The 24,750-nt window shown below is 37.8% G+C and overlaps 1 protein-coding gene across 1 annotated transcript in view; it reads right to left on the bottom strand.

Moving 5' to 3' along the window:
* Positions 1–24,750, bottom strand: part of LOC106869568 (transformation/transcription domain-associated protein) — a 103,165-nt gene that overhangs the window by 75,560 nt on the left and 2,855 nt on the right. The window contains exons 2-26 of the mRNA XM_052970942.1: positions 24,545–24,661; positions 22,359–22,408; positions 20,462–20,572; positions 19,433–19,537; positions 19,042–19,125; positions 17,521–17,715; positions 16,928–17,094; positions 16,083–16,179; positions 15,671–15,809; positions 15,069–15,147; positions 14,217–14,421; positions 13,161–13,252; positions 12,764–12,893; positions 10,923–11,185; positions 10,227–10,284; positions 9,466–9,519; positions 7,763–7,801; positions 5,795–5,891; positions 5,443–5,540; positions 4,824–4,989; positions 4,482–4,648; positions 3,652–3,741; positions 2,576–2,686; positions 2,225–2,314; positions 486–666 (exon numbers count right to left, since the gene is read on the bottom strand). Of these exons, the coding sequence (XP_052826902.1) occupies positions 486–666; positions 2,225–2,314; positions 2,576–2,686; positions 3,652–3,741; positions 4,482–4,648; positions 4,824–4,989; positions 5,443–5,540; positions 5,795–5,891; positions 7,763–7,801; positions 9,466–9,519; positions 10,227–10,284; positions 10,923–11,185; positions 12,764–12,893; positions 13,161–13,252; positions 14,217–14,421; positions 15,069–15,147; positions 15,671–15,809; positions 16,083–16,179; positions 16,928–17,094; positions 17,521–17,715; positions 19,042–19,125; positions 19,433–19,537; positions 20,462–20,572; positions 22,359–22,408; positions 24,545–24,641 (2,965 nt within the window). The 5' untranslated portion in view covers positions 24,642–24,661. The remainder of the gene's footprint in view (positions 1–485; positions 667–2,224; positions 2,315–2,575; positions 2,687–3,651; positions 3,742–4,481; positions 4,649–4,823; positions 4,990–5,442; positions 5,541–5,794; positions 5,892–7,762; positions 7,802–9,465; positions 9,520–10,226; positions 10,285–10,922; positions 11,186–12,763; positions 12,894–13,160; positions 13,253–14,216; positions 14,422–15,068; positions 15,148–15,670; positions 15,810–16,082; positions 16,180–16,927; positions 17,095–17,520; positions 17,716–19,041; positions 19,126–19,432; positions 19,538–20,461; positions 20,573–22,358; positions 22,409–24,544; positions 24,662–24,750) is intronic.

Below are 24,750 nucleotides of genomic sequence, written 5' to 3'. Positions count from 1 at the left end.
TGTGTGTGTGTGTGTATATATATATATATATATATATATATATATAGATATATATATATGCATGTCGTTGCATATCTCTTAGTCCTGGTCATGCAGATCTTTGATCTGTAGATGTTTGCATCAACTATATATGATATTAATCTCACCACACTGGATGGGCCTACTCCTGTTTCTTCCTCACTGACTAATATATATAAAATAGGTCTAACATACCACCCTATTTAACACAAACACCTGGTCATTTGGTGCCTACATTAGACAGTAGGCCTAGCATACTGCTTGGTTTAACAACACTACCATCTTTTATTGGGTACCTTAGTGAAGAGTTCTTCACTCTGTTGCCAATATTTGAAGCAAATTTGTTCATCCAGTCATGTTTTTCTTGTTGGTGTCGACTTACAAATGCTTAGGTTGTTTCAGCAGTCAGAGAGGCCCTACAAACATCTTGGTCACCCAACCTACCTACTTCTGAAGAGTTTACTAACAAATGGATCTGTGCACCAGGTATACTGACCTGTTGTGTGAGAAGAGATGCTGAAGAGATTGGCGGCTGTCATCCAGACTCATGGCTGATACCAAGAAACAGCGAATCAGTTCCCAAGACTGTCGCAAAACAAAAGCATTTGTTGTACTACATTTCAGGTTGGACAAAGCAGTGTCAATGGCCTGTGTAATAGAACAGAATGAAAAGAAAATATAATATCATTACAGTTTGCTTTGGATTTATGTCCAAACAATGAATGATTATCTTGCACCCTCTCTCTCTCTCTCTCTCTCTCTCTCCAAAATGCATGTACCTAACACACACTGACAAACATCAAGTAACATTGTACCACTCACACACAATTCCATTTTCTTTCACAATCACATTCACTCCACCCCAGTTTTTCTACAAACATTCTCAGAGAAGTACGATACACAGTTTATTGCTTTTTTGCTGAGAGAAATATAATGTATGTCAGATATGAACTTTGCAAAGTTTCTTTTATTCACAAAGAGGAAAAAATCTAACAAATTTATGTCGGGTGTGGCTTAAACAAGAATTCCATATCTCTGAAAACTTGCTCTAAACACGCCCTTAACCTTTTTGTTACCATATTTCTTTTGAGATGCTCTGTATTTCGTTCAATTAATTTTAAATACAACAAAGAATTTAGTAAAATAACTTAGTTATCATTCAGCTAGTGTTAGGAACAGAAATTGTGACTAAGGTTTGATGGAAGATTTTAATTCAGAATTTTTGAAAACAAGACATTTGTACTACAGAGCCAGAGATGGTTTTAGCTGGGTTGGTATTAAAAGGGTTAAATGAAAGTAGAGAACATCTACATAGTCACTTGACTGCTAGAAAGGGCAACCAAATCACTATGTCTTTAAAACAATGATGAATCCATTCAGTAATGTAGTTTTAGTGGTAAGAAACCCTCAAGAGAGCTGACTTCAGAGGAGAAACACTCTTCAGGCAAGTATTTCTGCCTTTAACTTCTTACACCCTTAAGGGGGCTGGGCCACCTTCAGGTCATGACCTCTGGGTGCCCTTCTGCCAACACTTTTCAGCTAAAAACCGCCTGGAGATTTCATACAGTTGTGACTCCTCTCTGTTGACTCCTATATGGTTGTCATGGTGGCAGTAAAACATCAATGCTATCACAATGACTCATTCAGACGACGCTACCGTGACAACCAATATACCTTTAAGATAAACAAGAATGGTCATAACGAGAACACTTTGACACATGTCTGCCCAATGAGCACTGACCTGGAGCTAAACAATAATGTAAGTAGGGAGGATGTAGGGAGATCAGTTACTGCTATATCCTAACTCTTCCACCACTATCATCATCATCACCACTACCAACACTTATAGATAAAAAAAAAAAATTAAAAAAAAGATAGTCATTTCAATTGAAGTTCTTCTGTAAAGTCAATTCTTTTCAGCTCCAGATATTTTCAATTAAATGTAGTAGTGTGGCCCAGCTGTTAAGGTTTTGTACCCATAATTGCAAAGTCATGGTTTTGATCCTTGGACCAAGCAGCACATTCTATTCTTGAGCACTTCATTTCACATTGCTCTGGTTCACTCAGCTGTACTTGTTCATGGACAACGTTGTAAGCTCTGTCACTGTATAACACTGTGGGAATCCAGTAACTGGACCGACTGATAAAGACTCACTCACCAATACACACATACACAACTACTTTACAAGCACTGAAATGTACTTACTTTCTCTACTGGTAAATTAATAGGGATCTTACAATCTTGGAACTGAAGTACAACACAGGGACCAACTGTTTCTTTTTCATTATAGTTGAGCTGAAAAAGAAGAAAGATAAATAAATACAACCACAAGGAAAATAAAGAGGAAAAGAAGCTGAAAATTCACTTTGAAACAAACACACACACACACTTTATAATTTATGTTAATTTACACACAAGCAAAGAAGATGAGTCTACATTCAATAACTTACACATACACACAAGCTAATATATTTTATGCAAATTTAAACACACACACAAGCAATATAATTTATGCTAAACACATACACAAGCTATTATAATTTATGCTAAACTTACTTGCTGAGGCTCTCTAACCATTTTTCGGTTACCTCCACCAAACTTTCCCAGAAGGCGGAAGGCAACAAGAGCAATGCTGTCTGATGGATTTCTTAAAGTACGCCACAATGCCTAGAGAAAAAAAAGGTAACAAAATTATACAATCCAACCAAACAAGACTTGAACTCCCGACTTGCCGCTTTCATATCTAATTCCCTTCCTCACCCTTTACTTTGCTCGACACAGGATATATTCATCATCATCACCATCATTATTATCATCATTTTACATTCACCTTTCCATGTTTGCATGAGTTGAACGGAAGTTGTTGAGGCGGATTTTCTACAGCCGGATGCCCTTCCTGTTGCCAACCCTCACCTGTTTCTAAGTAAGGTAATATTTATTTCCCCATGACCAGACATGTTTTCATGGAAGACTGGAAACAGGGGATACCGTTTGCACAATGATCACACTCGTTTACAACTATCACATGAAGCCAAGACAAGGCAGCAGTAACACACACACACATATTTATATGACAAGCTTCTCTCAGTTTCCAAATCCACCCACAAGGCTTTGGTCAGTTCGTCTATAGTGGAAGATACTTGCTGAAGGTGCCATGCAGTGGGACTAAACTTGAAGCCATGTGGCTGGGAAGTAAACTTCTTACCACACAGCCACATGTGCACCTATTAAGGTTGATAAAAATGTATTGATCCAGAGCAGTGGACTGGCGAGATTGAAATGTTGGACAGAATCCCTTGTGGTATCTGATTCTATACATTTTCAGTTCAAATCCCACAATAAAAAAAGAAAATGATGGCACTTGTGTAAGGTATTGTAATATCAATAGTCTGAAAAACCAATGGAAACACAGCCTCTTGGGTTTGATTGGAACATCAGCTGCTGCCATCACCAATACCACAACCAGCACCACTGACCACCATTCCCTACACCACTGACCATGAAACTAACTCCGTCCATCTTCTATAAAAAGATAAAAATAATCAATGAAAGCCACACCGTAATGGCATCTCTAATAGATTATCAAGATGGGATGTAGCAGGGAAAAGTAAAAGAAATATCTCGAATCTGACCTGCATCAATTCAGCACGGACTGGTTGAATATGTTCATATAGAAATTCTGGCTGTAAGTTGTCAACACACAACTCCAATGTACGAAGACCCTGAAATCAAAACAGTAAAAATAATTTCATGATTACATATTACAACATACACACACAGAGTATAGCATAAGGGACAAACATTTCACAATGCTTATACAAATGCCATACATACATCAGTCTCTAGTCTAGTAGAGCTTCAGCAAATGTTGCAGAAAAGCATAACAGCCACACATTCTTTTACAGTGGAATCTTCTCACAATGTTAAAAAAAAAAAAAAGTTCTAAATATTACCCAGTTTCTGCTTCGTTCTGATTTAGGAGCTGAGGGATAAACCTCTCCTTGGATCATAATATTTATTACAAGTAACATTAGCAGAAAATATTGGTTCTGTTCACATTGTTGTTTACTAATCCCAGTTGACTTCTGATCAAAAGTGTCCCAACCATGAATATCCTGTCATTTTAGGGATAATTGTGACTACATAATCTAACATATTCTCCTTAAGACAGTAGAGTGAGTGATGTGAGTGAAATCTAACTGCTATTTCTAGCACATTAAATGACACCAAATCACCTGGAAATGTTATCTGTGATAGAGCAATGCCCTAAACTTAGGTTTATCTCTCATCCATTTAACTATGTAAAAGCAGGCAATGACATTAGCCCTTAAACATGCCCTTCTTTGTACTAAAAAGATATTTACATTTCTTTTTTTTTTTTTTGAAGTTTTTATAATATTAATGTCAGTCAGGAACAATTTTAGAAAGCAAACCAACAGAGAGTAAAATCTGAACTACTTGCCTGACTAACTAAGGTCTGTGATCCATTTAAAGCTGATACTAAAGGATCCATGAGCATGGGTAGATATGGCAATAAAGAACTGAGTCGTACGGGTACTGTTAGGCACAGCTCAACAAACAAGTCTTTGATATGCTGTTTATGTAAGCCACTTTGGAGACTGTTCAAACCTAAAAGACAAGAAAAGACATGCTCATATCATATGATATCAACAAAATCAAGAATATCATACAGTATCAAGGATATCACATACTACTGCATGATATAATGCTCACACATGGAATATCTCAGAGCATATTTGTTGAATCAGGATTGATTTGGGATTAAATAACAACATTCACTTACCTTGAAGCAAATTTGGCAATAATGGCAGAAACTCTTGATAAAGCATGTCATGACTTCCTCCTCCAATAGAGCGGAACAGAGTCCGTAACAGGAGGAAATAGTTGTATGGTTCTTTTGCAGTCATCGCCAGTGACATGGAACGGTTGACGATGGTATGTAGGTGAGGCTGACAAAAAAAGAAGAAAAAAAAAGAACATTAATAATTGGGACAAATTAATATTACCACCTCCAGCCAATTCTGTTGACGATGGTATGTAGGTGAGGCTGACAAAAAAAGAAGAAAAAAAAAGAACATATTAATAATTGGGACAAATTAATATTACCACCTCCAGCCAATCCTGTCTAATTCTAATCTATCATTACCTTCTTCACTCCTCGCACTTCAGCTGGATTTGAACTCAGAATACAGAAAGTTGGAACAAATTACAGTGTGGTATTCCATCCATCAACTCTACTGACTCTGCCACATTCATCCATTGACTCTACTGACATTGTTGAATCCAACCAATGACTCTGCCAATCTATTCAAAGACTCTAATGACTCTGCCAATTCATTACCCTCTTAACAACAAGCATTTGAATATATAATATATCTTCAGTATTTGAATATGCAACATACCTTCAGCATTTGCTCATTTTCAGCTGCAAACAAAGATACTGATCCAAACACCAATTTAAATAATTTCAGATACAGATTTGATCTTTCAGTATTTGAAGCTGGAAAACAATTTCAACAAATTACAGAATGTAGCATTAAATAGATAAAGAGTGTGGAAGTGGGAGGAAGACAGAATATGGGAAGTTGCAGCTTTCATGCCTCAAAAACAAAAACAATATACAATAGCAGTGAAGTAATCATTTTAACAAAGAAGATGGTGTTGTTTTGAAGAGGAAGAGGTGTATGTGTGTGTGTATGCATGTATATGCAACGGGGGTGGAGAGAGTGTGAAAGGAGAAAGAAAAGTACTTACATCCCATTTCTTCCATTCTAGCAAGCAGAAATTCCACCAAAATGGTAGCAAATGTTGCTGAGGTGGTGTTATTAGCCAGGAAACTGTTGGCTATGATCTGGAAGTATAACAATAGATTTCTAGGGTTATTTTCTCAGAGACAATGAAGATAGAGAGAAGAATAATGTAGAGGGAAGTTAATACATTCATATACAAGCAGACAAACTTGCACAGAAACACATCCTGGTATACGAATACATACAAAGACACAAATACATTTGCACTCAGGAACACACATGCATACACACAAACACATTTGCAGTCATAAGCACACACACATACTAAATACAGTCTCATCTGTACATTAACACACACTTACTACTCAGCAATGCATATACACTTACACATTTGCATTCAGGGACATATACACACACTAAGAAAATACACCAACATACAGAAATAAACACAGCAACACAAACCAGCACAGAAAACATATCTTATCTCTCATCAGTCTTCTTGCTTGAAGAATCCATTTTGGATGTTTATCTTTCTCTGACAACCTAGTTGCACTTCCTCCAATGTCTGATTGACCAATTATTCTCCCCACCCATTTCCATATTGAAGTGTTTGTATTCTTGCTTTGAGTGTTCGTATGTTGTTGAACTGCGGGGTTACAGTAATTCTTGTGTGACAACACACAGAAATCATAGAAGCCTACGCCAACATACACCCACTCCTCAATAACTGGTCTCCTTCACCAATGACCAGTCATGTCACAAACACCAAAAGGTTCAACTTCACAGTCTAACAGTCACAATTGTCTTCATACTTCCTCAACATCACAAAGGATTCTCTCTTCTCTTGTGGATTTTCACGAGTTCTTTGCCTGTCAGAGGTCAATTTGTTATAGATGAGAAGATAATATCCCAGAAGATCTGTTAAGCCCTTAGTATTTAGATTACTCTGTTAAATCATCATCATCATCATCATCATCATCATTTAACATCCATTGTCCATGCTGGCATGAGTTGGATGGTTTGGCCAGGGCTAGAAAGCTGAGGAGCTGCACTAGACTCCAGTCTGATTTGGCATGGTTTCTATCGCTGGATGCCCTTCTCAACTCCAACCAGTCCAAGAGTGTAATGGATGTTTGTAAGTGCCACTGGCATTGGCCACATTGCCTCCATGAGGCCCAACACTCAAATGGTGCCAGTTATATGATGCCAGCATCAGTCACAAATACGATTTCACTTGGCTTGATGGGTCTTCTCAGGTACAGCATATCGCCAAAGGTCTCAGTCACTAGTCATGTAATGTAATGCTTATTTATTCACATTGTCTTGAATTAATCATACTCAAGACAGAGGGTGTCAACAATGTTTGTAACTTTGTAAATTTCTTACAAGCAGACTTGAAATATTGTCAGCAGATGTTTAAAACCAATACCGATTATTTACAATTATGCATTTTCAATAAAATCAGGAAGGTGCCCTGGTGTTGTAGTGTTTAACCATGTTGCCATAATGTTTTGAATGATGTCCTGAAAAGCATCATTTTAGCTATCAAAATACTCTTCCTCATTAGATGAAAATTCAGAAACATCCATATCTGATTTATCCAAAGACAAGTTATTATTACTTTCTTCTACATTCTTGTAACTCTTTGAGGACAAAGCCAGAATCACTACTTGCTGAAGCCATAACAGTAAATCAATCTCCACTTCAAACATTGAAAAACACCACATACTGAAAATTTCACAGTTTTTAAGTGGAAATGGCTTTATCTTACAATAACTTGAAGTTAGATTTCAATAATGTGATTGTTTATTTTTCAAATGATATTGTAAGGTAGGTGTGAGAGGCTGAATCTATCCAATTTGATCGTCAAACAAGCAGAATATTTTAACCAGACATGGCTGGTTTAAATGCCAAGGGTTAAAACAACTTCAGTACACACACACACACACAAGATTTACAATGAATATCTTACCTGGAGTGCATAATTGTTATGGATACGGTCAACCATGTACTGGAAATATAAAATGAAATACATGAATGAAGTGTAAAGGGAATAGAAACATGAGTGTTATTAGGACAATGCTCCAAAAACATGATGGTTCCATCTGGTAGAAAACTGTACAGTGTACTCAAAAGATTGATCCAGACTGTTTCTATATACCTACTGTTGGTGTTTCCCTCCATATCAACTGATCCAGCAGACATCATCATCATTTGTTTTCCATGCGGGCATGATTTGAACAGTTTGACAGAGTCTAACAAGCTGCTGAGCCGTGTCTGGTCCCAATGTCAGATTTGGTATAGCTTCTACAGCCAGATGCTCTTTCTTAATGTCAACCACTTTATAGAATGTATTGGATATTTTTTTACATGACAACAGCCCCAGTGAGGTTGCCAAATGACTTAAAAGACAAAGTACAGAAAGGAAAAGGAAAAAGCCCCATCAAATGAGTGAGAGTGTATTTGAAAAAGGGGGGGAAACCATTCTAGCATTGACCACGCCCATCACCTAAGATCCCTTTACCCTTTTAAGATAGTAGAGTGTGGAGTGATCATAAAGAAGCTCCTTTGTAACTCATATGTCGGTAGGGTCACATGGTGGTCACATGATTGTGGCAGTTTCAGATGGCTGAGTTGATAGAATGTCAGACAACCAACTGAAAGATTGGGAGTTCATTTAACTAACAATGTTATGGAACTACTACTCCAGTAATTAGGGGGCGGTGGTGACAAGGAGATGGGTATGTACTGCATGGCTATCCTGCATTTTTTATTGGTTTGGGTTAGAGAAAGGGACCATGACTGGTGTAGGTTGATATGGATGTTTGTCTTGAACAGCTGCAAGTCAATGACTGTAAGAGAAAACATGTACAGAGAGGAAGTTCCAATGGTTGCTTTCTGGGAAGAAAGTACAACAGAATATTGGTTAATGAGGAGCATGGAAAGGTGAACACAATATGGCAGAAAAGGAAAAGAGATGAGTGAATCAGGAGTGGTTCAGTTAGGGTGACAGGACATCATTCAGCTTCAAGAAATGGAAGCCAGTGTAGTAGCAGTGACAGAAAAAGCAGAGAGAAGAGACAATGAGTCGGATGGAGAAAAGTTGGAGTGTGTTGGTGATGGGTTTTATGTCAACCAGTCAGGTGATCTTTCTTTGAATGCATTCTCGCGTCTTGGACAGTGCTGTACTGTCCAGATGTGGGAGCAGTACTCCACAGTGGTTCTCACATTACCTTCAGAAAGAGTTAGTAGTTGCAGAGGGTTTTAGTGTTTCCAGGTTCTGAAGAGAAGGACTAGTTTCTGAAATGCAGTCTTTGCTATGTAGAGGATGTGTGTTTACCAGGAGAGATCCTCAAGAAAACTGAGATCTGGTTTTATATCTGAAGGCAATGTAGAATCTTTTCAACATGAAAGTTTCTATGCAATCACTCAACGTGCTAGAAGTAGCAGCCAAACTTCCTCCACTAACATTCTGTCGTCTTAAATGAAGAGAGAAACATTGGATAATGTAATCCCGGATATATAAAAAGACAGGATGGCCACATCTAGAACACCTTTGATCATAGTTTCTCAATCAGGGTTAACTCAGGGCTAAACAGCAAAACCAAAGAGAATCAATGGGAAGTGAAAATCAAAATTAAAACAAAAAAAAATAAAAATGATAATGGTCCTCACCTCTATTGTGATAGAAAAGATTTCTTTGAATGTCTGTGGATTCATCATTGTAAACTGCAAAGAAAAAGTACAAATACTTGAGGACAGCAATAAAAAGAGAGAAAAGCTTCAGAGAGAGGGAACAAGAGTCCTTTCAGTCATGAATGACCATGGGATTGTCCCTAGAAAGTTCCACTCTGAGGCACAAATCCAGGAAAGGTGGTTTGTGGAAGACGAGCAGTCACCCATGCATACCAGCCTCCCCTCTTCGTGCCACTGATGCTGTCCAAGGGAAAGGCAAAGGCCGATACAGCTTGGCACCAGTGATATCGCAATTCATTTCTACAGCTGAGTGAACTGGCGCAACATGAAATAAAGTGTCTTGCTCAAGAACACAACACACAGCCCTGTCCAGGAACCAAACTCACTACCACATGATTGTAAGCCTGACCCTGTAATCAGAGCCATGTGCCTTCACAGCGACAGGTATAGTAGCTATTATTGCATGCGTGTATGTGTGTGTATGTATACAGTAATCCTTCGACTATCGTGAGTGTTACATTCCAAAATACCCCGCAATAGGTGAAAATCCGCAAAGTAGAAACAGTACTGTACTGTATTTTTTTAAAATTATTTTTATAATTTGTATATATTTATCTTATCTTATTATAAATACAAAACAACACCACGGAGGAATTGATGTAAGCTTAAATAATAAACCGCGATCGGTGAACCGCAACATGGCAAGGGATTACTGTGTATGCATAAGTTATATTACTTACCACACCAGCAAAGTGTTCAAGTACTTCTTTCTCTTCTTTTGTCCTGACACTTTGACCTCTGTAAAAAAAGGAGACATTGCTGAGAACAGGGAAGAACTGAAGTAAAAAACTTACAAACACGGAATAAAGAAAAGTGGGATAATCTTGACTGTGTATGTGACAGAGTGTATGTGTACGAGTGAGTGTAACAAACTGGCACTACTCCGTCAGTTAATATCAACAAGGATTCCAGTTGATCTGACCAACAAAACAGCCTGCTCATGAAATTAACATTCAAGTGGCTGAGTACTCCACAGACACACGTACCCTTAGCGTAGTTCTCAGGGAGATTCAGCGTGACACAGAATGTGACAAAGGCCGGCCCTTTGAAATACAGGGACAACTCGTTTTTGTCAGTTGAGTGGTGTGGAGCGATGTGAAATAAAGTGTCTTGCTCAAGGACACAATGTGCTGCCAGGAATTGAACTCATGACCTTATGATTGCGAGCCGAATACCCTAACCACTAAGCCACGCGCCTTTACAAATGAAGCATAAATGACTGAGCCAATGCATGTGGAAATGCGTATGTATATGTCTGTCAAATGTACAAGGAGTGCACGTATGACATTCTAATAGCGAAAAAATAAAATTGAAAGAGAGAGAGAGAGAGAGAGAAAAACAACGAAGATGGCCAAATGCCTGAAATGATAACTTACACAGCAGGTCTGACCATGGCCTGTCCTGTAGACGAGAGATTCACTGTATAAATATCCAGAGCCTGTAATGCATAGCGCACGAGGCGGATGAAAACTAATATCTCTTTAGGCAGGAACTGTTTGTTTAAATCTGGCCCTCCTTTACATGCTATTAAACCCCAGGTTATAGTCTTCACGCCACACACTAACGTCTTCACAAGGCTTCGGCAGTCCGCCACAGAATATGTTGTGTACGGAGTTGCGGACACTCCAAACCGAGCAGTCTGTAAGAGAGAAAAGAAAGACACAATGAGTGATGATAAACAGCACAATCACTAAAATGTTTCTTGTTATTGTTTTACAATAAGTTGGTCATGTTGGGAGAAGCTAGTGCATATGACATTTTCAGACCATCATATGCCAGCGAGCCTGATACTGCTGAAGATAAGGCTAAACATCTACTGACAAAACACGGTTAGAAGGAAACTGAAGATTTTGTCTGAATATTGTAACGGAGTAAACCCTGGAAGTGGTGGTATTAAACAGGGCCAGTGTACTTGGTTTACTTTCAAATGCTATTCTATATTCATTTAAGAGTAGTTTTTCCCTGCTAGCATTAGTTGGTCAAGGATCATTTCAGATAGCAGAGTGGTTGGCATTAGGAAGGGCATCCAGCCATAGAAAACCATGCTAAATCAGACTGGAGTCTGGTGCAGCCTTCCAGTATACCAGCCCTGGTCAAACTGTCCAACCCATGCCAGCACAGGCAATGGACATTAAATGATGATGATGATGATATATATGGCTGATGCTTGTGTCAGGTCAATGGCATCCATGCTGGTGGCATGTAAAAAGCACCTGCAACACTCTCAGAGTGGTTGGCGTTACGAAGGGCATCCAGCTGTAGAATCCATGCCAAATCAGACTGGTGTCTTGTGCAGCCCCGATCGAACCATCTAACCCATGCCAGCATGGACAATGGACGTTAAATGATGATGATGATATACATGTATGTATATATATAATCATCATCATTTAATGCCTGTTTTCCATGCTGGCATGGGTTGGACGGTTTGACTGAGGTCTGGCAAGTCAGTAGGCTGCACCAGGCGCCAATCTGATCTTGCAATATTTCTACAGCTAGATGCCCTTCCTAACACCAACTGCTCCAAGAGTGTAATGGGTGCTTTTTACGTGCCACCAGCACAGGAGCCAGCACTGGCATTGACCACATATGAATGGTACTTTTTACTTGCCACCAGTACAGGAGCCAGGTGGGGGGGGCACTGTCTGTATGCATACACGAATACATGTACATGTGTATGTGTGTACATGTGTATGTGTGTACATGTATGTATCCATCAGCTGGAAGTACATTAGACTCAGTCATCACTGAAACCAAACATGCGGTTTGGAATATTCCAGCTGCTACAAGTGTAGAATGAGTTTTTTTTTTTATATTTGTGATATCAGCATTAAGGAGGTTCTTGTATCTTTGACAACACCTAACTGCATGCCTTGTACTATGGCACCAACACTAGAGAGGATAGAGGTGGGAGCATGATGGATACCAAGAGGTGGATAAACAATATGCGTGAATGATGAATGTTGATGCCAAACTGCCTGGAAAGTTGTATAGGTGGAGTGTATAGACATTTTAGTTATACAGATAACATTGTATGGGAAATAGAGGAGATCTACTGCTGTCCTCAGTGACACAAGTAACAGACAAATTTTATCTCAAAGATATTTTTATCACAGATTTCCGATGCTCTTTGCCATGATACCTCAGTCTTTTAAATTGGCATATAAATAGCTCCCTTCCAAACAATCTTCAATAGAGACAAACACATTTCTCCTACCTTCTCCTCCTTTTCTTTTATTTCCAGAAGAATTGGTTTTACATCAACTGTTGTAATTTCTGGAGTCTTTACATCTGGTTTGGCATTGCTATCTGCTGCACACTTCTCTGCATTCAGCTGACTCTGTCGACTACAAATAGAATAGGTATGATTAGAAATATATAGCTCCCACACATATATACGTATCTCATGCATCCATATGAATATGTAGGCATATACATACATGCATAAATATATATGAGTGCGGTTGAATGTTAGTTATGCGATGACGCTTGATCGCATACATATTTAATCCTAACACTCGCAAATTTAATGGTTTTGCCTGCTTGCCACTATATGAAATTTAAAACCCCCAAAGAATGAAAAAGGAGCATGTAAGCAAAACTGATGTTCTTACCATTTCTGGAGGATCTGTGGAAGCTGAATTTTGGTAATTGTTTTAAATTTCAAAACAAAAACCTCCAACATTCTCATAAACAATTCACGGCCCTGTGTTTGAAAAAGAAAAACAAAAGTTAAACATCATGACAATACAAGGTTGACATGAGCTACTGAAGATTTTCTACATGGTCACTAAAACTGCCAGAAATAACAAGCTGAATCCCTCCTCCAATCACAACTTACTGTATTTAAAACAACAAAGAAACATTAGATGATACAGACCAATTCCTGAAAATGAAAGGCAGGCATGTGAAAAGCACCCACTACACTCTCAGTGTGGTTGGCATTAGGAAGAGCATCCAGCTGTAGAAATCTTGCCAGATCAGACTGGAGCCTGGTGCAGCTTCCCGGCTTGCCAGACCTCAGTCAAACTGTCCAACCCATGCCAACATGGAAAGCAGACATTAAATGACGATGATGATGACTGTTGTGATTTGCGGAGAATCATATTACTACAAACATTATCAAGGACAATGTACAGCCAGTTTCTTCATAAGAGTACAGGAATCGTATCAAGCAGAAAAATTGTCTCCACTAGAGAAGGGAAATTCAATTCTAATTTATATTTCCTTTATTTAAAATTTACAAATAAATAAAAACTCAGATCTATTCATAACCAAAATCCTAAGTATTTAAAGGATTTAAACTGAAGTTTAAATTTAAGACAATACTGATATTCTAACAACTATGCAAATTTGCTGCTTGAGATAGCAGTCAAATCTCCCTTAAATTACCTCCTATCTTCTTAAAAAGGAGGAGGACACATTAATTAATATAATCCAAGAAACAGCATGCCTAAAACAGAATTTCTATGATAATAAAACTACTCAGTCAAGCCTTACTTGAGGTTAAACAACAACATTCAGCTCTTAATGACTCAATCAATCCAAGTTGAAAATAAGTTCCATGAGGAAGTAAATTTAATAATCTGGTTAACGAGAGTTCTATTCATTTGCAGCTGTATATTATAAAGTGTATTATATGAGAAAGAGAAGAAAAGTGGGGGCCTTACATTGCCACTCTCTTGATCGCTCTTGGTCCGAATGCATTCCACAAGATTGAGAAGCAGTTTGCAGGACATCGTCTGTATACTGCTTGGCAGGGACTCATCATGTACGTTCTTGGCAAAAACATTCACCGCCAAAGAGAGATCATTAAGGGGCAGATTTTGGCGCACGTGGTGAATCAAGTCAGCTAAAGTGCTATAAGCAAGTGGCCTGAAATTACAAAGAGAAAATAAATCACTTTTGAAATAGAAGAGGGAAAAACAGACACTAATAGTAGTGCTACATTCCATAGCACTTCATTTCTCTAAACCAGCGGTTCTCAACCATTTTTGCCTATGGACCTTTTTGATTCCTGGTCCACACTGTAAAGTGGTTGGCCTTTGGGAGGGCATCCAGCTGCAAAAACCATGACAAAACTGACTTTGCCCATGCTGGTGCCATATAAAAAGCACTCAATCTACTCCGCGGAGTGGCTGATGTTAGGAAGGATATCCAGCCATAAAAAATCATGCCAAAACAAACACTGAAGCCTAGTGCAGTCTTCTGTCTAGCCAGCTCCTGTTATACTATCCAACCCATGCCAGCATGGAAAGCAGTTGTTAAATGATGATGATGATGGTGAGACTCCCACAGACATCAATATCATATTTTTATAATTAAATATTATTAAGAATTGTATTAAAAAAATTATTAAAACATTTTGTGTCTTGTAGAAGAATAATCAGTTCATGGCACACAAATCTTAACAGCAAAGTCTTATATGGACTCTCAAGGGTCACGTGGATCCCAGTTGAGAACCACTGCTCTGAACAGTACGAAATGAGAAAAGTTTTTACAGCAAGCCAAACTATACAAACCTGTGAGATTCTTGTGCTGTCCAACCACTGCCGATCACTACATTCTCCTGAAACATTTTTTCAATACAGGGAACAAATTCTGGAAGAAAAACAAAAAGTAAAATGTTTTGGTAGTTGGTGTCAGAAAGAATAAACAGTTATAACACAACTAGACACGGGCATATATATATATATATATACACACACACACACACACATATATATATATATACACACACACACATACATATATACATACAGATGCATATAAACACACACAAAGATATATACATATGTACACACAAACACTCATCACCATAGTTTAATGTTTACTTTTCTGTGCTTGCATGGAGTCAGACGGAATTTCTACAACTGTATGCCTTTCCTGTTGCCAAGAAGGGTGATATTTCCCCATGGCCAGACACGTTTTACACCGAAGACTGGAAATGTCAAACGTAGCTTGTATGATGGTGATGCTTATTTTACAACTATATGTCAAGATAAGGGTTCTTACATACATACAAGCATACAGAGGGAGTCTGTGAATAAAAATTCTATCAGCTAACTGCTACGATACACAAAAAAAAATGGAAAAGAAACGAAGCCAAGAAAAGGTGACTTACTGTTGCGTAGATCAGTGGTGAGTATGTGACGTGCGGCAATCAATAGTTCCTTGCGTAAATGAGCAACTTCAGGCGGACACAGTGTAAACAAACCAAGCAGTCCTTGTACCAACTGCTGGGAATTCTGGGATACTTGATCCTATGAGTATTTAAATAAAACAAATGAGCCGTTATTAGTAACATTTTCAAATACAAACCATGTAAAATTAATTAGAAATAATTTTTGGCTCCCAGATAACACAGGGGAAATGGAGGGATTAACAAAGTAAAGAAAACAAGAAGATTGCTAAATTTTACATCAGAGAGAAGGTCAAAATAAGTTTAGCTTCAAAACAATTATCCGTCAAATGTAAATAATGTAGTAAAAAGAAATGCAACAAAGAAAAGGAAAAGAAAGCTTGTTTGTAATTACTTGGTAAGATTTGATGATATATGCAAGAAAAGACAGGGTCTTGATCTGGGCACCAATAAAGTCCACAAACACTTCTTTGTTAAAAGCTGGATTATTGCTGGAGTAGAATAAAAATTAAATATTAATATAGAAGGAATATTACAAAGATTTCTAATTTCACTTTGAGGTTGCAAAAGGAGAGAAAAGGGTTCAATGTTATCTATCCTCAGTACCTGACTGGTACTAAATTTAATGATCCTACAACCCTGGGGGAATGTATGGCAAAAAATGTTATCTATTTTATAAAACACTGTACACTCCTCCAGATGATTCATTATATATTCCTGAAAGCTACAGTAGGTGAACTGAAGTAATATAGAATAGATACAAAGTGTTCTGACCTGAAAACAAAACACAGAATGAGAAATAAATCACCCTCTGGATAAGACACTAGTCTACAAGAGGTTACTTCCTCCAAATTGTCTGGTACTCATTCCTGTTGACATACATGTGAGCTGTTATATAGAATATTTTGTGTAGTCTAAAGAAGTAACAGAGAATGCTAGTCAAACCAATGGGAACAGTCAGAGAAAAATCTTCCACCTGAATAAGACACCAGTCTAATACAGGTAACATCATCCCAAAATAATCTGGTACCTATTTTTTCTGATAAATATGAACTGAAGGTAATGTAGAATAAAATGTTCTGTTCTGAGATGATGAAGGAAGTCTTCCTCCATGGATAGTACAGCAGTCAATCGCAGGTAACATTCACAGACGATCAGAGAGCCTGATTTACAGTTGAACTAACTCATGACATGAACAAGACATCTCAGGGTGTAACTGAGGAGGAAAAAACAACTTACCGAAGCTGGGCTTGAGGCTGAAGAGTGATGGTGTTCATTATGAGAGGTATGAGTTCTGAGACATCATAGTCAACACTGGGTTTATAGATTTGGTACATAAGAACCACAATAATTGGAAGCTCAGCGAGGACTTTGAGGGACAGAACAGCTCGTGGAATTATGTTGTACTAAAATTGGAAACAAATAAAATATAGACGCTTTAGAAAGATCTGTAATTTGGTTTGGTATAACATGTAGGCATTTAATGTAGTCTGATGTGACATGTAGACAGTTAGTGTATTCTGGTGTAAGATTTAGGCATTTAGCGTATTCTGATGTAACATGCAAGCATCTATTGCAGTCAGGTGTAGGATGTAGCCACATGGTGTGGTCAGGAGTAAAATGTAGATATTTAGTGTAGTCTGCTGTAACACAAGACAATATAATCCAACAGAGTATTCTGGTGAGATCTGTAGGCATTTTGTGCATTCCAGTATAACATGTAACCAGTATGGTTTGGTATAACATAGAGACAGGTATATATGAATGATGCAAAAAAGAGACAGAGAACAACAACAATAACAATGAGAAGTGCAACAACTAAGTAAACTTACAGATACACTTTGATTGTCAGCATTTTTTTTGTCTGTCATAATAGTGGTAACTGTGAAGATCTCCTGAAGATAGACATCAACATTCACCTCTGTGATATCTTTCACTTTTATTTGCTGTCGAGGTTCAAATATCTTGTGCAAGTAATTGGGCAAGTTAGCATATATCTTCTTCACGAACTGCAAAAACCCTTGAATCTGAAATTATAAATATACATACATACACAATATTCATATATATATATACAGTAATCCCTCAACTATAGCGGTTGTTACGTCCCAAAACTTCCGAATAGGTGAAAATCCACAAAGTAGAAATAATACTGCAGTGTATATTTTTTTTTTAAATTATTTTTATAATTTGCATGCATTTATTTTATTATAAAGCCTTTGACAGGGTCCCTCGATCCCTCATCTGGTGGTCAATGTGGAAACTAGGGATAGATGAGTGGCTGGTGAGAACTGTACAAGCCATGTACAGGGATGCTGTCAGTAAGGTGAGGGTTGGCAACAAGTATAGTGAAGAATTCTGGGTAAAAGTAGGGCTTCACTAAGGATCAATCCTCAGCCTCCTCTTATTCATTATAGTCTTCCAGGTAATAACAGAGGAATTCACCAAGATGGGCTGCCCCTGGGAGCTCCTCTATGCTGATGAACTTGCTCTAATAGCTGAGTCGCCACCAGAGCTAGAGAAGTTTCAGGTATGGAAGCAAGGTCTAGAATCAAAGGGCCTAAGAGTGAACCTAGCTAAAACCAAAGTCTTAGTAAGTAGGAAGGCAGACAAATCACAAACCCTTCAGGTAGATGGGCCCTGCTTGATCTGCAGAAACTCCATAATATGTACCCAGTATAAGTTATGGACACATAGGAAGTGCAGTAATATCAAAGGAAGGTTAATTGGGAAGATAGTTTTTGTGTGTGGCAGATGCTCAGGAGCAATAAACACCTAAGATGTACAGAAAACAGATTCCATCATATGCCAGGGGAAAAAACTAGAAGTAGTTGATAGCTTCTGTTACCTAGGTCACCAAGTCAGTAGCAGGGGTGGATGCTCTGTGAGCATAGCTGCTAGAATAAGAATAGCCTGGGCAAAGTTTAGATAGCTCCTATCTCTGCTGGTAACAAAGGGCCTCTTGCTCAGAGTGAAAAGTAGAATGTATGATGCATGTGTGCAAACAGCCTAGATGACCATTCAACAGAACTTTGTCTTACAATTTGCATTCATCTAAATAATTCCTCACGCTAACAGCATTATGTTGTCACGAACTAATTTTGCATTGTTCTGACAAAGAAATGTCAGGTAATTTGGAAGTAAGGAGAGGAACCTTAACTTTGCATCCACTATGACTCTACAGGGTGTCCACAAAGTTTGGGTACAAGAGGATTAACACATACTTTAAGAAATTATTATTTCTTATATTTAATTGTTTATGTTATGATTTTATTTACTCCATGTACACAGTCTTTGTGGACACCATGTATAACAAAGGGGAGGTTTCTAATCCCACTGATTATCGTACATACCTCTTCATTCATCTGTGGCCGATATTGGCGATGAAGCTCCATTATTATCCGGAGACATACTAGAACATTCTCTTCATTTTCAACCTACACAAAGAAATAAAAGAATAACGAAAGAGTTCTTTCTAAGACATGACAATTAATATATTAATATTATTATGTTAATAGTATTAGCTTTTCAATAATTGTATGCAAACTTTTCACTACATCACCAGAATATGCACTTCTGAATTACCAAAATTACCAAACCTTTCCAGCTGAAACTCCCAGAGAGAGAGGGGGGGTGCAACAAGCCAGAACAGAAGTGTTTGTTTTCTTGTTTTTTTTTTTAAATTAGAAGAGAACAAAAACACATAGGAACTGGAAGAGAGAATTGATGAGTTTGATTAATTACCTTTAGAAGTTTAAACATCAAAGGAAGGATCTGTGGAATGTACCGTTTCAGGTACTCGTTGCATGGAATTCGGTGGATAATTTCCAACAACAGTTTACGGAGTTGCTGCAAAAAGAATAACAGAGAATCACAATAATAATCCTTCCAAGAATAGACGAAAGGCCTCAAATTTAGAAGGACTGGGTTAGCTGATACCATTGCTCCAATATACTTAAGTGATACTTTATTTTATTGATTCCTCCTCCACCACAAAAAAAAAAAGAAAGAAAAAGAAATGATGAACTACAAAGTTGATTTTGGCAGGTTTTGAAGTCTGAACATAAAGAGCCAAAAGAAATACTGCGAGGTATTTTGTCCAAAGCTTTAATTACTGCCAGCCCACTGCCCCTACAATGATAACTCATTATAATTTGCCACAAGGGTGACAAATATGTGGACATTACAAGAACAAATTATAAAAACAGTTGGCAGGGGCAGTGACATAGAATCAATTATAGAAAATAACAATGTACAAAGGAATGGAGTAAGAAGTCCAGTTGGAAGACAGCTACCAGAAGTGAATCTCAAGGAACTTCATTGATTACAGAGAGTAAGTGGCTTCCTTCAACTGTTCTATAGTCTACGTGCACATGCAAAGAGTAAACTCATTATTTTTACCCAACTTTCAGCAAATTCACTTGAGATTGGCACCTCCCTCTTTTCTCTCACCTTCCGCCTTAAGTGGAATTTGAAGATAATGAGGGTTTGGCTGAAGCAGAAAGTGACTACCTGCAGTCTTTTCAATCTTGTCAACAATGCAGTGTCTTTCACCATAAAATAGTTCATAGTCAATATACCATCAAAGATTAAACAACACTATATACACATGTAAATACAACTTTATATAAAAATAAATATACATGTGTGTGTGTGTGTGTACATATATATATATATGTATACACACAAACACATATGTACATCCATACACCCACGCAGACAAAACACTTGTGTCTGCATACACATACACACAGAGTCATAACTATAACTCACCTGCATATTCTGTTCAGCCACAAAATGTGGCTCCCCTTCATCCAGAATCTTAAGAAATACTCTAAGAGCATCTTGTAAAAATTGTGGATACTGTGGAGAAATAACTATACTCTGAAATAAAGAGAAAGAGAATAAATCATTCATGGAATGTCAGTCAGTGAATTAGCTAATTTGACTCCTTGACACTCACTAGGTAAAGGAATCATAATTTAACGTCTGTTGTCCATGCTGGCATGGGTTAGACGGTTTGACTGGGCTGGCACACTGGAAGGCTGCACCAGACTCCAGTTTGATTTGGTATGGTTTTCTACAGCTGGATGCCCTTCCTGACACCAACCACTCCAAGAGTGTAATGAGTGCTTTTACGTGCCATTTGCGTGACACTGATATCTGCCACGACTGCGATTTTGCTTGGCTTGATGGGTTTTCTTCTGTAGCACAACATAATGCCAAAGGTCTTGGCCATTGCTTCAGTGAGGCCCAACACTTGAAAGGAACTCAGCCACTCTCAAAATGGGTCGTACAATCCTGTATAGAGCAGTATATTACTGCAAAGAGGAGTACAATCCTTTGATGAAGGGGAATACATTGATGGAATATGAGCCAGAATTATTTCATTTCTAGAGAGTAATATTTTCCTATATTAATAAATGGACAATCTGGCATATTTAGTAATTCATTTGTCAATACTTCAGCAAGGACAAAATCAAATTATCTCTAGACATGTCTCTTTTATATGCTGAAAAATATATCTGTTTTCATTAACCCTTTCGTTACTATATTTAATTTGAGATGCTCTGTGTTTCTTTCAATTACTTTAAATATAACAAAGAATTTAGTAAAATAACTTAATCATTCAGCTAGTGTTAGGAACATAAATTCTGACTAAGGTTTGGTGAAAGATTTTAATTCAAAACTTATGTAAATAAAACATTTGAACTCAGAGCCAGAGCCGGATTCAACCAGATTGGTCACGAAAGAATTAATATTGTTAACACTGACTTTTTCAAAACAATGTTAACACTGACTTTTTCAAAACAATGTTAACACTGACTTTTTCAAAATAATGTTAACACTGACTTTCTCAAAACATCAAAAAAATTTTTTTAGACTAGCACAGGTGAGATGACATTTTAATTATTACCTCTTTCTGACAGTAACAACTCTGCTATGAATTATAAGGGAATAGTATTCATGAACCAACTAAATACAGTGAATTCAGAAATGAGGCGTAGTAAGATTGGAACTTATAACACTGTATCTTTTCAGGTAGACCAAAATATACAACAAATCTTCATTAGAAAGTACCACAATAAGAATACAGTAAAAATTTTAACTTTTGACTGGGAAAATTACATTTTATCATTCTAAATCCCATTACTATTGTCTGGGGAGATTAAAGCAACAAGAGGCCCTACTTTAATGCTGTTGCTATTACATAGAAATGATCAAAGGCCTTCACATAACAACAGCTATTTCTCAGGTGCTAGGTAAACTATTCTTTTACTTGTTTCAGTCATTTGACTGCGGCCATGCTGGAGCACCGCCTTTAGTCGAGAAAATCGACCCCAGGACTTATTTTTTGTAAGCCTAGTACTTATTCTAACATTCTAACGCTAAGTTATGGGGATGTAAACACACCAGCATCGGTTGTTAAGCGATGTTGTGGAGACAAACAAACACACAAATAAATACATACACATATATACGATGGGCTTCTTTCGGTTTCTGTCTGCCAACTCCACTCACAAAGCTTTGGTGAGCACTAGGATATAGTAGAAGACACTTGCCCAAAGGTGCCACGCACTGGGACTGAACCCGGAACCATGTGGTTGGTAAGCAAGCTACTTACCACACAGCCACTCCCCTATGTTAAAATATTTTCATTATCACTTACCTCAAAATTTTCACTGAGTTCTTGAGCAGCTTTTAGTTTCTTTTCAACAACTATAAGAGAAATTCAACAAAATATAAATAAGAAGAAAAAATCAAACCAAAATAAAGGTCTGTTTTTCTATGCTAGCCTGCACTTCAATGAAATTTGTGACTTTATGATTGGATCCTTTCCTGTCACTAACTCTTAACTAATATCAGGGTCCTCTCCTCTTTCCTACTTACTAAAACCCTTCAGACATACGCTTCAATTAGAATTTCTCCAAATCTACTCCTAATTGGCATGATATTTTAGTTTCTATATCTTCCCCCTCTGTGTTGTCTTTGTGGGTTGCCAAGATCCGAGTCTGAAGTTACTAGCTGTTAATCTATACTATGTAGTGCATCCTTCATCAGACAAGGTTTCAATATTTGCAAAAGCCCCTCTGTCCCATTTCTGACTTGTGTGTTTGCCAAATTAGTAAGAGATGAAGTAGTTGGCTGGTTTTCATACATACATACATGTCTTCTTTGTTCCTCTCTCAGCTGAGAGATTCTAGTCATGCAGGCTTGTGGGTGTCAGTGCCAAAGACAAGCACCACATGAAAGCACCCATGCCAGTACCACGTGAAAGCACCCATGCCAGTACCATGTGAAAGCTCCCGTGCCAGTACCACATAAAAGCTCCCATGCCAGTACCACGTGAAAGCACTCGTGTCAGTACCACGTAAAAGTGCCCGTGCCAGTACCACGTAAAAGTGCCCATACAGTGCCACATAAAAGCGCCCATGCCAGTACAACATAAAAGCATCTGTGCCAATACCACGTAAAAGCGCCCGTGCCAGTACCTCATAAAAGCATCTGTGCTAGTACCACATGAAAGCGCCCATGCCAGTACCACATAAAAGCACCCATGCCAGTACCACATAAATGCATCTGTGCCAGTACCACGTGAAAGCACCCATGCCAGTACCACATAAAACTTCAGCTGAGAGGGGAGCATTAACCAAGGTGGCTCAGGATATTAGGGAGCATTTATTAAAATGATTGAGAGAGCCACCCTCTCACTTGATACATCCAGCAGTGTAGAGTAGTTAGTATGAGAGAAGGAAGCAAGTAGCAGTCAGATCTTATCAGCTAATAATCACAACAACCTCAACTAGAAGATACTAAACCAACGTTCTCAACCAATAAATGGGAAAACTGATGGCTGTATCACTAGGAGATGATTCACTAGTCAGTTGTCATCATTCTGCTACACAATCTTGTCATTTAAAATTCACCATATCAGTTTCCATTTCTGGAATTAGTTGAAGAGGAATGCACAATTATGTTACTTCATAGAATTATTGTCGATCAAGACTTATCTATCATTATGGATGTTAGAATCATCATTATCAATATAACAGCCATTATCTTCTTTATTTTAATGAACCATTTTTTCCCTACTGATATAGGTCAGACAGGTCTACAAAACTGTAGGTTTTTTTCTATTATTTATTTATTTATTTTTTTTTTTGCAAGACAGCAAGTTGGCAGAATTTTTAGCACACCAGGCAAAATGCTTGGCGACATTCTGGATTCAAATTCTGCAGAGGTCGATTTTGCCTTTCGTCTTTTTGGGTTTGATAAAATAAGCACCAGTTGAACAGTGGAGTTGATGTAACTCACTCATGAGAACAACTGTACAACACAATTAAGAACAGTGTGTAGCGGTTAACCCTTTTAATACCACTCTAGGTACCATGTTACCAACCTATCAACAACACACATCTAATATCTTTTCCTACATGAAGTTTACAACTTATACTCCAGTTAGTACAGGATTGTGAAATGTCCACTTGAGGCCCATGACTTTTAGATGGGTTACTTACAAGGATCGAAGTAGTAATAAATATCAAGTAAATGGATTATGAAACCAAACTCAGTGATAATATACAAGGGGTTGCTGTAAAGTTCTTGGTTTTAAGGATATTGCAAAAACCCTGGTTGGAGGCCCAACTTTTCGAGCTCTTTTACAGGGCTTAAAAAAACTGAAGGACTGCTGCAATAAGTGCGAATTTGAGAGGGGATTATGTTGAATAAAATCATATTTAACTGATCCTCCTGTATTTTTTTTTTACCCAAAGCCAGTAATTTTTCAGCCCCCTTCATAAAGAATAGGAATAAAAAATAAAAAGGAAAAAGGTGAAGATAAAGAGAGAAACCTACTTGCAGGTGTAGGGTCCGCAATTAAAGCTATGTATGACTTCACTGTAGTCATCTGAGCTGCAGCATCATGTGGATTCATCGAGGGGGCCAGCATCATTTCAGCAATTAAAATATCACCTGACAAAAAGAAAGAAAACAACATTAACCGTTTAGCATTCAAACCAGACATATGCAACCCTAATGTCCTATCACAAGAGGTAATTGCT

This window comes from Octopus bimaculoides, chromosome 9, assembly GCF_001194135.2.
Source record: "Octopus bimaculoides isolate UCB-OBI-ISO-001 chromosome 9, ASM119413v2, whole genome shotgun sequence".
Classification (NCBI taxonomy): domain Eukaryota; kingdom Metazoa; phylum Mollusca; class Cephalopoda; order Octopoda; family Octopodidae; genus Octopus; species Octopus bimaculoides.
This window is presented reverse-complemented; position numbering and strand designations above follow the sequence as displayed.